The following is a 13,121-nucleotide window of genomic DNA, read 5'->3' as shown; positions in this document are numbered from 1 at the left end:
CGGCGCTGGCACACTGGGTTCTAGTCCCGGTCGGGGCGCCGGATTCTGTCCCGGTTGCCCCTCTTCCAGGCCAGCCCTCTGCTATGGCCCGGGAGTGCAGTGGAGGATGGCCCAAGTCCTTGGGCCCTGCACCCCATGGGAGACCAGGAGAAGCACCTGGCTCCTGCTTTTGGATCAGCGCGGTGCACCGGCCACAGCGCGCCGGCCGTGGCGGCCATTGGAGGGTGAACCAATGGCAAAAAGACCTTTCTCTCTGTCTCTCTCTTTCACTGTCCACTCTGCCTGTCCAAAAAAAAAAAAAAAAAAAAGATTTTGTAATTCTTATCGTAGAGATCTTTGACATCCTTGGTTAAGTTTATTCCAAGGTATTTGATTGTTTTTGTAACTATTGTGAGTGGGATTGATCTTAGAAGTTCTTTCTCAGCCATGGCATTGCCTGTGTATACAAAGGCTGTTGATTTTTGTGCACTGATTTTATATCCTGCTACTTTGCCAAACTCTTCTATGAGTTCCAATAGTCTCTTAGTAGAGTTCCTTGGATCCCCTAAATAAAGAATTATTTCATCTGCAAAGAGGGACAGTTTGACTTCTTCCTTCCCAATACGTATCCCTCTAATTTCTTTTTCTTGCCTAATGGCTCTGGCTAAAACTTCCAGAACTATATTGAATAGCAGTGGTGAGAGTGGGCATCCCTGTCTGGTACCAGATCTCAGTGGAAATGCTTCTAACTTTTCCCCATTCAATAGGATACAGGCCGTGGGTTTTTCATAAATTGCTTTGATTGTATTGAGGAATGTTCCTTCTACACCTAGTTTGCTTAGAGTTTTCATCATGAGACATTTACACATGCACACACACACAAACCAAAACCAAAAACAAAAAACCCCTCTGTGTCCTAGTTTGCATTTGCCTTCTAAAGGGGCTGTTGTACTGACTGAAGTCTTGGTATTTTGTAACTAGTAGGTTTTCCCCTTCCAGGTAGGGTTTTGTTGTTGTTTACTTTCTAAAGGCTTTAGCATGAAAGGTGGTATCTTATGTATAATTTCTTGCAAAATACTTCTAGCACTCTCCTGTCAATCTAGTCTGCCTCCTTTGCTGGGGCCCACATCCTCACCAGAAGAGCAGCGCCTTAACTCTTCCTCCCCCTTCTGCCATAGAGGTCAGACCACATGGCTATTCTACCCACCTTCAGGGAGCCATGACTGCACGGAGACTCTTCCAAGCTCTCTGTACCCAGCGCGCACCTTCGATGAAAGGAGCATTAGAGACCCCCCTCCCCCCACCAGAGCTCCTTGGCAGTGATTTTCAAAAGCAGGTCAGTTATGACGAGTTCCTATACACCACTGTGTCCAGCTGCTCCTACCTGGAGTCATGGACCAGTGTTGAGTGATTACCTGGAGGAGTATCCTTCGCCTCAACTAAAGCCATACAGACTCTACACACTTGCTGGCCCAGGTAGCCTGGACATGGGACTTTGCTGACCTGCGCCCAGGTGAGCAGTGGGGGAAAGAGTCCTCTGAACTAGGCTTTCCCTGCGTCACCGCTGTCACCAGCACCTTCAGATGAACTTGGCGCTTGGACCGTGAGCCCACAATGTTCCAATCTGGGATTCACGAGCAGCGGCCGATGGATGGTCTTGTCTGGTTTCCCACAGTTGTCTGCCTCATGTGCACAGGAGTGGCATATCCCTGTCCACACTGAGGCCGCCCCGCGTGGGGCAGGTTTGTGCCCTCGCTCCGCGCGCGCCCCCAGGCCACGCGGGCCGGCACTGCCCGCGCAAGGCGCCCGCTGCAGCTTGCCGACGTGAGCCAAGCACGATCCAGTTTTCCATTCCTTGGGCGCCGGGCGCGCTTTCTACATCCTGGATCACGCCCGGTGTCTGCGTGCGACCATGTACTTCACGCAGATACGCGGGGGACGGACAAACGTGCCAGTTCAGCGTGAAGTCCCCGGGGGAGAGGGCCGCGTGCTTGGCACGTGGGAGAACACGGTACCCACCCTCGGCTGGGGAGGCAGCGAGTGTTTCCCGAACGCATTCCTACGGATTTGCAACAAATCGGCAGACGGGCGGCTGCAGGAGGAACGCACCGAAAGTGCGGAGCAAGTACGGAGAAAGCAGCGTGGGAGCGCAGGAGGCCCCCGCCGAGGGCTGGGCGTGCCGGGCGCCGCCGCCGCGGGGCGGGCTTCAGGGTGCTCCGGCAGCGCCGTTCCCTTAATAAAACGCTTCTCGCCTGCGCTACCTCCTGGCAGACGCCCCGGATCTGGAGTGGGCGGGCCAAAGGGCAGGGCACCCGGACGCGAGCGCGGCAGCACCCGATCCCGGGGCGGAGGCAGGTGCTGCCGTCCCGAGCTCGGTGTGCTCCTCCTGCGACTCGTGGGCTAAGCTATGCCTGGAGGTGTGGAGACGATGGACCTACCCGCGTGGAACCGAGCCTTGGGCCTGTCCCAGGGCCCTCGCCACAGGTCAGCCACCCCAGGGGAGCGCCGGGGTTACGTCAACCTCTCCATCCCACCAGCCCTTCCCCGGCCGCTTTCCTTCCACGCGTGTTCGCGCGCCGGCACCTTGGCTCCATCCCCTACCGTCCAGTCCTGGCTCAGCCTCGCTGCCCCCGCCTCTGGGAGCGCGGAGAGGCCGGCTCGCTGACACGTGGAAAAGGTCCCCTGGTGCAGCAAGTCAAGAGCTCCTGGCTCAGCCAGCGGCGGGCGGCGGGAAGCGGCGGGGCGGAGGTGGTGACTTGGGGCGGGACGGGGACGCCTGGCCACGCTCCGCGTCCCTCCGGGTGCGCACCGAGTGCTCGGCCTCTTGCCTCTCTGCGCCGGGATCAGCGCGCACCGGGCGGCTGTCAGGAAAGGTAAGAGAAGGGAGGCCCGGCTTGGAAGGGGACATTTCCCAGCGAGGCTGGAATGGGTGTGAAGAGAATGGGTTTTCCTGTTCCCAATCCCCTGAGCGGTGAAAAGTTTTAGAAGGCGATAGACAGTCTGATCCTTTTTTCCTGGGCAAGGAACCTAGAGACAGGATCAGGTGTTTCCAGGTTCACGGTCAGGCGAGCGGTTGGAGCTGCCGCTTTCAGGGTATTGGACTCGGAGAAGTCCTCTTAACGTCGCTTTGCTGTCCTAGACCAGCGCTTTCTTGCTGCTTCGGGCTCGCTTCTATGAACTGCTTCCACGTAGTTACATAAGGCAGGGCTTGGCTTTCCGAAACACACAGGCCTTTTTCTCAGGTGGGAGTGTGGTTAGCTCCAGTTCCTGTGCCTTCATGAAAAGGCGCACAGTTCAGCCCGGAGCGCTGCCAAGGGGCCAGGCCTCCTTGGTCCAAGCTCCATCCACCCAAGCTCTGCGAACCAGGTGCTGTGAACCAACCCGCCTTGGCTTCCCCTTTCCCAGTTCTCAATGCAACTACAGTGGAGGGTGGTTAGACTTTCTTAAAATAGTGTTGAGACTTTCCTGCGTGTTGCTCCCCGTGTTATAAACAGACTTAATTTTAGCAATGGAAGCCAGAATTCAAGAGGAGAATTTGCTTATTATTTCCCAGCAAGAGTAATGTAAATATAGATATAGATATAGATATATAGATATAGATATAGATATATATAGATATAGATATCAAAAAGCTCATGGGAAATGGAATGAAAAGATAAGTTGACTTTGCTGTAAAAATTGAAATCTATGCATAATTTTTCCATAATGCTCATTTCCATGATCTTTTGAAGACTTCTTGTAATTTTTTTTTGGTAGACTTTTGAAAGGCCAGTTTTGAAAACATAGCTTTGGTACAACTTTTTGGACATCTGGATAACTGTCGCTGTCACACAGAAGCGATTGATGTCCTGTAACTTAACAACTCTGTTCACACTGAGGTGCCCACCTGTAATGGGCTGGGTGGTGAGCAGTTAGACGTTCCTTCCCTCCGCCTTAGCCCTAGATGCAAATACACTCTGAGTTTAATTACCCGGTGCTGGCTGGGCTGGTAAGTGGATTTGCGCTTATGGTGGGTGTGGTGTATAACCTCCATTTTTATTTGACTCTAGTATTTTTCTTAACACATTTCCTTTAGGGCTCAATTTTTTTTTTCTTTAATCATATCAAGTATCTTCTGAAGCAGCTCCCATGATTACAATGAAGGACACACACTTCTGTGTGCAAATAAACAGCCTTTGAAGGGTTTCCTGTCAGAAATAGATAAATGTGTGGTTGTTCAGCACTGGTGGAGACAGAAGAGTGTGCCCGTGTACATTGAAAATGAAAGAAAGCGTTAGTAAGAGAGGTGGGAGAGCTTGTCTATGGCTATGAAGATGCAGATTCTGATTCTGTGTGCAGAAGGGACCAACCGCAAGGAGCTGTCCCCAGAAGTGGGATGTGGACTTCACACTTTCAGGAAACTGCTTAGCTCCTCTGCGAAGTGCTCAGCAAACAGCACAAGTTTTGAGAAATTTAGCAGCTTCTTCTCGGTGAGTCAGAGGTCTCTTGAGATTTGAGCTCATCTTCCTCTTCCCATCTCAAAGTTGAACTCCTGTTGCTGGGAATCTTCCAGCCTTTAATAAGCCAGCCATCAACAGGTGCTGTGTTTCGAGCTCTTGGAGAACAGACACATTTCCCAGGCTTCCCCTGATCATTCCCATTCGGAGGCCATGGTGAGCATGACAGCTTTCTTCAACCTTCTGGATCAGAAGACTGATAAGCCCTGATGAAGTGTTGGCGGTGGCCACAGTCTCTTCTTCCAAAGGGGAAGTGTTGTTTCTAAAAAAGAAAATAATAGATACAAAATATCCCCCTGAAGCAATGAAAAGGGTTGGGAAACACATTTTGAACAGAGATTACAGAACCGAAAGTTAGGGATGATCATATTCACAAGCCATCCTCTGGCTATCTCTTCTCTGTCAGTGAAGTGGAACCCAGAATAGGACAACTGTTAAAACGCAGTGGAAAGACCAGGTGGCTTCTTGTGGTTACCGTTTTCAAAGTAAAAATAGTGGTCAAACAAAACTCTTCAGGCTGTGCAGGTTCAAGGCACCCTGCCCTGAATCCAGGCTGCGCTCTTTAGCGGGGGTCTGGAGCTCTGTCGGTTCTGAAGAATGACATCGCTCTGCAGTGAGCTCTTGTGTCACATGCCAAGGGCTTCTTAGAAGAAAGGAAGTCCATTTCCAGATTTCTTTTTTTCTTAAATTTTAAAGTTTATAAGTTTCATATATACAGATTCAGGAATGTAGTGATACTTCCTCCTCTCCCCTTCCTCCTGTCCATGCCCCCACCCTTCTTCCTCCTCCCTCTTCTATTCCCACTCAAGTTTTACAAAGATCTCTTTTCAGTTTATTTTTTTTAAAAATTATTTATTTATTTATTTATTTGAGAGGTATAGTTACAGACAATGAGAGGGAGAGACAGAGAGAAAGGCCTTCCATCGGCTGGTTCACTCCCCAAATGGCTGCAATGGCCAGAGTTGAGCAGATCCGAAGGCAGAAGCCAGGATCTTCCTCTAGGTCTCCCACGCAGGTGCAGGGGCCCAAGGACTTGGGCCATCTTCTACTGCTTTCCCAGGCCACAGCAGAGAGCTGGATTGGAAGAGGAGCAGCCAGGACTCGAACTGGTGCCCTTATGGGATGCCAGTGCACAGGCAGAGGATTAACCTACTGTGCCACAGCGCCAGTCCCCAGTTTACTTTTATACTCGTAAGGTTAACCCTACACTAAGTAAAGAGTTTATAAATAGTATGAAGAAAAAAACACTGCAGTAGAGACAAGGACTGTAAACAATCATCAAATTTCAAAATGTCAATTTCATTCCAATACAATTGAGATTTCTTTTTAAAAAAAAAAAAAACCTACAATATTTTGTTCAGTACCAAATGTTGAAAGGCGTGTTTTGGGTGGGTTGGTTTGTTTTGGTAGGCATTTGGGTTTTTTTCTCCCTACTTTTCTCAGCTTTCCTCCAGCTGAGCTTTCTACTTTGTTCTGAGCTGTGCCTTAGCCCCCTTTCCCATGGTGGGAGGGGACTGCTTCAGGGCCACACTGTGCACATTCCTCTCCCTCAGCCAGGTGAGCTGCTTCCTCTTTTCCTTTGATGCATGTGTTTTATTATCTTCCCTTGAATACATCTAAAGACTTTCATCCAAAAACAACTGACTTGCAATAATTGATAACTCATGAGGCCAAAGATTCTGGAAAGTTGCCCTATGGGCAGTTCAAGAAGAACCAGAATTTAGATGGTAGACTTAATTCAATCATACCACTTATACCAACTAGAGGGATTGAGTAATGTGACCCTAAGCTGTGCTTATCTGAAATGAAGATGAGCTTTGAGGAAAAACATGATGATTTCTCTATAATGTCGTTAGGGAGTCATCATCTCCTGACTTGCTGAGAGCAGTTCCCCTTTCATTTGTCACTGCCCCAGAGAGCTGATTTTTCTTGATGTTTTCGGAATGAGTATGGCGTGCTCAGGACAAGTGCTTTGAAAAAGGGCAGTCCCAGTTCTGCTTTCCTGGGGGGGTCTGAGGCAGCAAAGTGGTGATGGGAGATGATTTTTTAGGAACTTGGTAGCACGGCTGTCTTTAGGGAAATTCCTGAACATTTAGCTTGCTCATCTTTTGTGGGTGGCTCTAATGGAAAGTGAAAAGCCCCTTTGGCCTTCCTTCAGGGTACTTAGGACTGGACCAGGCCAATTGTAGTCCAAAAACAGTGCTGAGAAGTAACCCAAGTTTCTTCTTTTGCCTTTTAAATTGGGGCTCAGCCAACTGCACATTTCTTTCTTTCTTATGAAACTAGCAAATCACGAGGAAATGAGTTCTGCGGAGGAATTGGAGTGAGCAATGACAGTGGGGTTATTAGGATAGATCTGGAGTCTTCTGTTTGCTGTACTGCCCGGGACACTCCTGCTGGGGCCAACCTGGCCACTGTTGTAGACATGGAGTTTTAGTTCTCTGTATGTCTCCTCTCACTTTCTACCTCCCTACCCCACAAACCAAGGGCAGGCGAATATCTAATTGCCACATTCTTTTTTGAAATAGTTTATTTTAGCTCATAATGATAAATCAAGATGTATGCATATGATCATCAAAAATGAAGAAAAAATGAAAAACTTGAAGACAATTCATATCAGAGATTGTCAAAATATATATGTTTTTGTTTTTTTCTGGTTTATGTAGTTCTAGACTTTTAAAAATGTCTATGTTTAGATATAAATGCTGCAAGATTTTGAAAAATAGGATTTCACTCTGTTTTGTAACTTAAAAAAATTTTTTTTACATGGAATGGGCATTTGGCTCAGTGGTTAAGATGCTGGTTAAGACACCTGTATTCCATACAGGAGCGCCTGCAGGTGAGTCCCAGCTGTGCTCCCTCTTCTAGCTTCCTGCTAATGCAGACCCTGGGAGGCATCAGGTGGTGGCCCAAGTAGTTGGGCCCCTGCCACTTATGTATAAAACCTAGATTGAGTTCCTGGCTTCAGGCTTTGGCCTGACTCAGGCCTGGCTTAGAACACATTTGGGGAGTGCAACAGAAGACGGGAGGCCTGTTTCTCCGTCACTTTCTCTCTGCCACTTAAAAAAAGTTAACAGTATGTCGCAGACATTTTCAAGTAACACAGAGTTACAAATAGGGTTGCAATGCACATCTTCATTGCTACCTTTCTGACCGGTTAATATGAAATTATAGTATAAGCCAGCAGAAGTTTGATGTTTTGATCATAGGTACACTTACAGGTTCTGCCACGTGCCCTTTAAAGTTGTCATTTGTTTCACTAGAGTCCTTCTCTCCATTCTTGATAATAAAAATTAAGATAGATTTCCACTGATCTGATTATTGGTGAATTTTTGTTGTTATTAATTTTTTTTGTCTTATTCAGATCCTTTGCCTGTTATTTTGTATTGGGTTGCCTTTTTTGGTTAATAGTTTAGAGTTCTCTATGGGTAAGATAGTAAACTTTTGCCTGTTGAAATATATTGCAGATTTTTTTCTCCCAGTTTGTCTTTTAACTTTTTGAAGTCTTAAATTTTTGTATTAAAATCTGTCAATCATTTTCGTGACTTCTGAATTTTGTCATACTTAGAAAGGCATGCTAAATTATTTTAAAAATTCTATGTATTCTTTATCAATTTTATTTTTTAAATGTGTCTAAGCTTTATTTTTATGTTGCATTTGAAGGAGAATTCTTTCTCTCAAAGAGAAAGCAAATTATCATAAAAATGATCCATTGAGGGGCCAGCGCTGTGGCACAGCAGGTTAAAGCCCTGGCCTGGGGCGCTGGCCTCCCATATGGGTGCCGGTTCTGGTCCCGGCTGCACCTCCTCTGATCTGGCTCTCTGCTGTGGCCTGGGATGGTAATGGAGGATGGCCCAGGTCCTTGGGCCCCAGTGCCCGCTTGGGAGACCTGCAGGAAGCTCCTGGCTCCTGGCTTTGGATCGGCACAGCTCTGGTCATTGCGGCCATCTGGGGAATGAAACAGCGGATGGAAGACCTCTCTCTCTGTCTCTGCCTCTCTGTAACTCTGTCTTACAAATAAATAAAATAAATATTTTAAAAAAAGATCCATTGAATGATTAATTATTGGAAAAAATATCAGAATAGTGAATAAAATAACATAGGACTTTCGTCAGCAAACCAGGCAGCTCTATTACCTAAATCCCTCTAAGGTACCTTAGCCAAGCAAAGCTTTTAAACAAGCTTTTAATTCAGTTGCTCACATCAGTATTTTAGACTTTCCATTATTGTTGTTATTGTACGATTACTATTATTGTTATTATTTTATCATTAAGGGTACTGACCGAGGAAAGGTGTCAGGGCTGTTGTCTTATTCACTGACTTGTTTCTTTTCTCCAAGAAGCTGGGGTACACACTGATAAGCAGGCCTGGGCCTTCATGAAGCCCTCCAGTAGGGGAGACCAATAGAGACTGCATCTCATGATGAAAGAGATAATGGTAAGAGAGGCGGGGGAGGCAGAAGGCACATTTGATGGGGTGGCTAAGGAGTCCTCCAACAAGGCGACATTTGGCTGTAAGCAGTGGCAGGGCAGTTGAAGCTGCAAGTATGAATGGCTGCAAGGAGGGCTTGCAGGGCCAGGGCTGCTGGCGTGGTGTAGTGAGGAGGGGGAAGTGGGCTTGTGGGAGGAGTGGGCAGGAGTCCCTGGACAGTGGTCAGACATGGTAGGAGGACTGGATTTCACCCTGAGAGCAGGGGCAGCCCCTACTGTGTTTTAAGCGGGGAAGTGATAGCTGGTTAATGCATTTAAAATGGCCCCTGGACTGCTCCGTGGAGACTGGGGAGGCTGTTGCAGGTGTTAGGTGAGAGAGGACAGTGCCTGGGCCAGGGAAGCTGCAGTGGACACAGCCCAGGGCCACCCATAATATATTTTGAAGGAAGACTTGGTAAGTTGGGTGTGAGAGCTGAAGAAAGGGAGAAACACATGCGTGATTTTATGGTCAGTGGTTCCCACACGTGGCTGCACATTAGAATCACCCGGGAAGCTTATCAAACACAGCTGCCCTGTTCATGCCTCCTACCAATTAAATCCACGTCTAGAGCTGCAGGCCATGTGCAGCCCAGGTGGAGGACACTGAATGGACTAGGGATTGCAGCCCAAGCTTTGGCATTTTGTTTACATTTTTGCTTATTTGAGAGATAGAGAGCTCCCATCTGCAGATTCACTACCCAAATACCCTCAATGGCTGTGCCTGGGAAAGCCAGGAGCCTGGAATTCAACATGGATCTCCCATGTGAGTAGCAGGGATCCAAGTCCTTGAGCCATCACCTGCTGCTTCTGAGGGTGCCCGTTAGCAGGAATGGAATTAGAAGCAGAGCTGGGACTTGAACCCAGGCACTCTGACACAGCATGCTGGTGTCTCAAGTGGCATCTTAATTGCTATGCCAAATACATGCCCTGCTACAGATTTTTTTAAAGGTTGGTTTGTTTATTTATGTATTTATTTGAAAGGCAGAGTGACAAAGAGGATGAGAGACAGAGAGAGACTTTCCATCCATTGGTTCACTCTACAAATGGTTGCAACAACTGGGACTAGGCCAGGCTGAAGGCAGGATCCCAGAATTCCATCTGGACCTCCCACATGGGTGACAGGGAGGGGCCTAAGCACTTGGGCCATCTTCTGCTGCTTTCCCAGGTACATTATCAGGGAGCTGGATCAGAAGCAGAGCAGCTGGGACTCAAAGCAGTGCTGGGATCTTGGATGTTGGTTTCACAGGCCGAGGCTTAGCCCACTGCATCACAATGCTGCCCCCCCCCCCATTTTTTAATTAGAGAAATTATGTTTGAAATGTAAATATATTTTAACATAACATTTTCCTTATTTCTGATCATTTTACAAGCCATTACTCCTTTAAAAATATTAATCAGGGAGCAAGAAGAAGCACTGGACAAATCTTACAGGAGGGGGCAAATTGCCAATTCAGATTACTCTAACTGTCTCATTTGTGAAATGAAGATACAGGCAAGCTTCATGGTGGAGATTTGCAATCTTGGTTGCATATTAAAATCTCCTGGTGAATTAAAAAATATCCTGATACTTGGCTTGCACCTACACCAATTGGGCCAGATCACCTATGGTGGAACCTGGGCTTCCCAGGAGATCCAATGTGGATCCAGGTTCGGAAATCATGGCTCCAAGCTCTTGTGTGCCCCTAATCCTAAACAACAGAGTCAGGAAGAAGGAAAGAATAAATACTGGGCAGGTAACTGGCAATGTCTGTCACAAGAGGTCTCAAAATGCACTTTTCAGGCTTCTTTTCACAGGAAGCAATTGAAGGATACTTGATAGAAATTAATCATAAAGAAAGAGAAAGATCCAGGAATTGAGGAATCCAGTTTACGGAAGAGGTGAAGGCAGTTCCCAAAGCTATGGCCTTCAATAGGAGTGAGAAAGCCCCAGTGGATGTTGGAGCAGGAGGTGAGGGCTCTGCACCTGAATTCTCGGGAGAAGGGAGGAATTGCCAGGGTACCGGGTTAGTTTGTACTTAAAGGAGCTCTTGGATTCAGCCAGAATTTAGTAAGAGTCATAATTGGTAAGTAGAAAACTAAGAAAATGAAAGAGAAAGGGATTAACTCCAGAAAAAAATATTTTATATGAAAGAATATAACTTATAGTGTATCAATGGCTCACCTGTTTAGAATTCTTATATAATCACTTGGTAAAATCAGGATATTAATTTGTCTAAATTTTTTGTTAAAATATATTGTAAAATCAATGGGGAGGTGAAATATAACCATTTGTGAGAGAGGGGCAGACATGAGAGCTAAACCCAAATTTTCCAAGAGAGAATGGAAATTGATAATATCTAAAAGACAAAAAAAGTAGCATTAAGTATTATTTAGAAATAATGAAGTAAATTAAGGAAAAGCAAAAGTGGTTTCCTCAAAGGAGCAGAGATCAAGTGTAAGGTTCATTATAGTTCATTTAAAATTGTGTACGTGATTACATTTGCTTTGAGGGGGAAGATGATGGGGAGTTAGGTGGGAGCACAGCAAGCAGAGCTAAGCAGATGTGGGTTCCTGGTTTCAGAGCCTGGGAGGCAGGGGTACGGTTCACTGTGATGAGGAAACAGGGTAAAGAATGGGATCAGGAAGTGGTGTACCCTGCCTCCCGTGCCCCATCTGCTTTGATTGTTGTGAGGAACCAGTGCTGTGGTGCAGCAGGTTAAACCACTGTCTGCAGTGCTGGCATCCCAAATGGGCATTGGTTTGCATCCCACCTGCTCCACTTCTGATCCAGCTCCCTGCTAATGCACCTGAGAAAGCAGCAGAAGATGGCCCAAGTGTTTGTGCTCCTGTACCCACGTGGGAGACCTGGATGGCATTTCAGGCTCCTAGCTTTAGCCTGGCCCAGCCCTGGCCATTGCAGCCATTTGGGGAGTGAACCAGCAGAAGAATGACCTCTCTCTCTCTGTGTAACCCTGACTTTCAAATAAATAAATAAATAAATCTTTTTTGTTTTTAAAAAAGAAATAGTTGTGAACTTCAAAAAACCACTCTGTGTGGGTGTCATTTCGTTAACACCTGATACCTAGATAGGCCCAGTAGGAAAAGGAATGCCTGTCTAGGTTATTTTCTGATTATTTGTTGGAGCCGGGGCAACAGATACCGATTTCTTCAAAGCTGAGGAGGTCACAGCACCAGTTGGGGTAACAAAAAACAGCCACATCTAAGGTGTGTTAGGACTCTGAAACATTGCAGAAGTTATCCCAAATATATTTGGTAACTGGTCCTCATCATTAAAAAAAGCACTCACCATCTCTGAATGGATACTTACGAATATGTACAGACAGTGTGGATATTGTCAAATTGGTAAAAATAAACATTCGAAGGACTGTGGTAAATGAATTGTCAAATGAAGAGACTTCCTCCTTCCCATTAGTTATGACTGCGCAGATCATTAGCTCATATCTTGGGGTACAAGGATTACTGATAGAGCTGCCACGTTTCTCACTTAGCAGCAGTAGGTTAACCAGTATTTTAAGTAGTTTTCTTGATAAATGTGTTATTTTCCACTCAGATATGCTTTTCTTTGAACTCATGGCCAACAAAATTTAGAGTGTTAGAGCGCCCATTTTCATAATGTTAATTTGGGCTTTGCAGTGAATCCATTTTTTGCAGGCATTTTTATGTCCTTTGCCCATTTTGTGAGGGGTATTTTCACTAAAACTGGATAACACATGTGGACACTTCCAATGGTTTGTGAGAAATGGATTGAAATATTTATTTGGTTTCACAAAAGTTTGAAACCCAATTGTGGGGGTCTTCAAAAAGTTCACAGAAATTGCATATTATGAAAAAACTATGCATGAATTTCAAATTTTTCATACCAAAATAAATTTATATTTTAATCTCATTTTCCATGAACTTAAACAAATTTTTGGTTGTTGTTTGGGAGGCAGGGAGCCTGAGACAGACAGACAGACAAAGAGAGGGAGCTCCTATTTGCTGGTTCTGTCCCCCAAATGTCCATGAAGCTAGGATTGGGGCTAGGGCTGAAACTAGGAGCTGGGAGTGCATTTCAGGTCTCCCATGTAGGTGGCAGGAATACAGTTACTTGAGGGGCCAGTGCTGTGGCACAGCAGGTTAATGCCCTGGCCTGAAGCGCTGGCATCCCATATGGGTGCTGGTTCTAGTCCCGGCTGCT

At 46.3% G+C, this 13,121-nt stretch overlaps 1 protein-coding gene across 1 annotated transcript in view; it reads left to right on the top strand.

Moving 5' to 3' along the window:
• Positions 1-2,339: 2,339 nt before the first annotated feature.
• MCOLN2 (mucolipin TRP cation channel 2) overlaps positions 2,340-13,121 on the top strand; it is a 74,990-nt gene continuing 64,208 nt past the window's right edge. The window contains exon 1 of the mRNA XM_062193420.1: positions 2,340-2,463. Within this exon, the coding sequence (XP_062049404.1) occupies positions 2,387-2,463 (77 nt within the window). The 5' untranslated portion in view covers positions 2,340-2,386. The remainder of the gene's footprint in view (positions 2,464-13,121) is intronic.

This window comes from Lepus europaeus, chromosome 5, assembly GCF_033115175.1.
Source record: "Lepus europaeus isolate LE1 chromosome 5, mLepTim1.pri, whole genome shotgun sequence".
NCBI classification, from domain to species: Eukaryota; Metazoa; Chordata; class Mammalia; order Lagomorpha; family Leporidae; genus Lepus; species Lepus europaeus.
The sequence above is the reverse complement of the archived record's forward strand: the minus strand, read 5'-3'. Positions and strand labels throughout refer to the sequence as shown.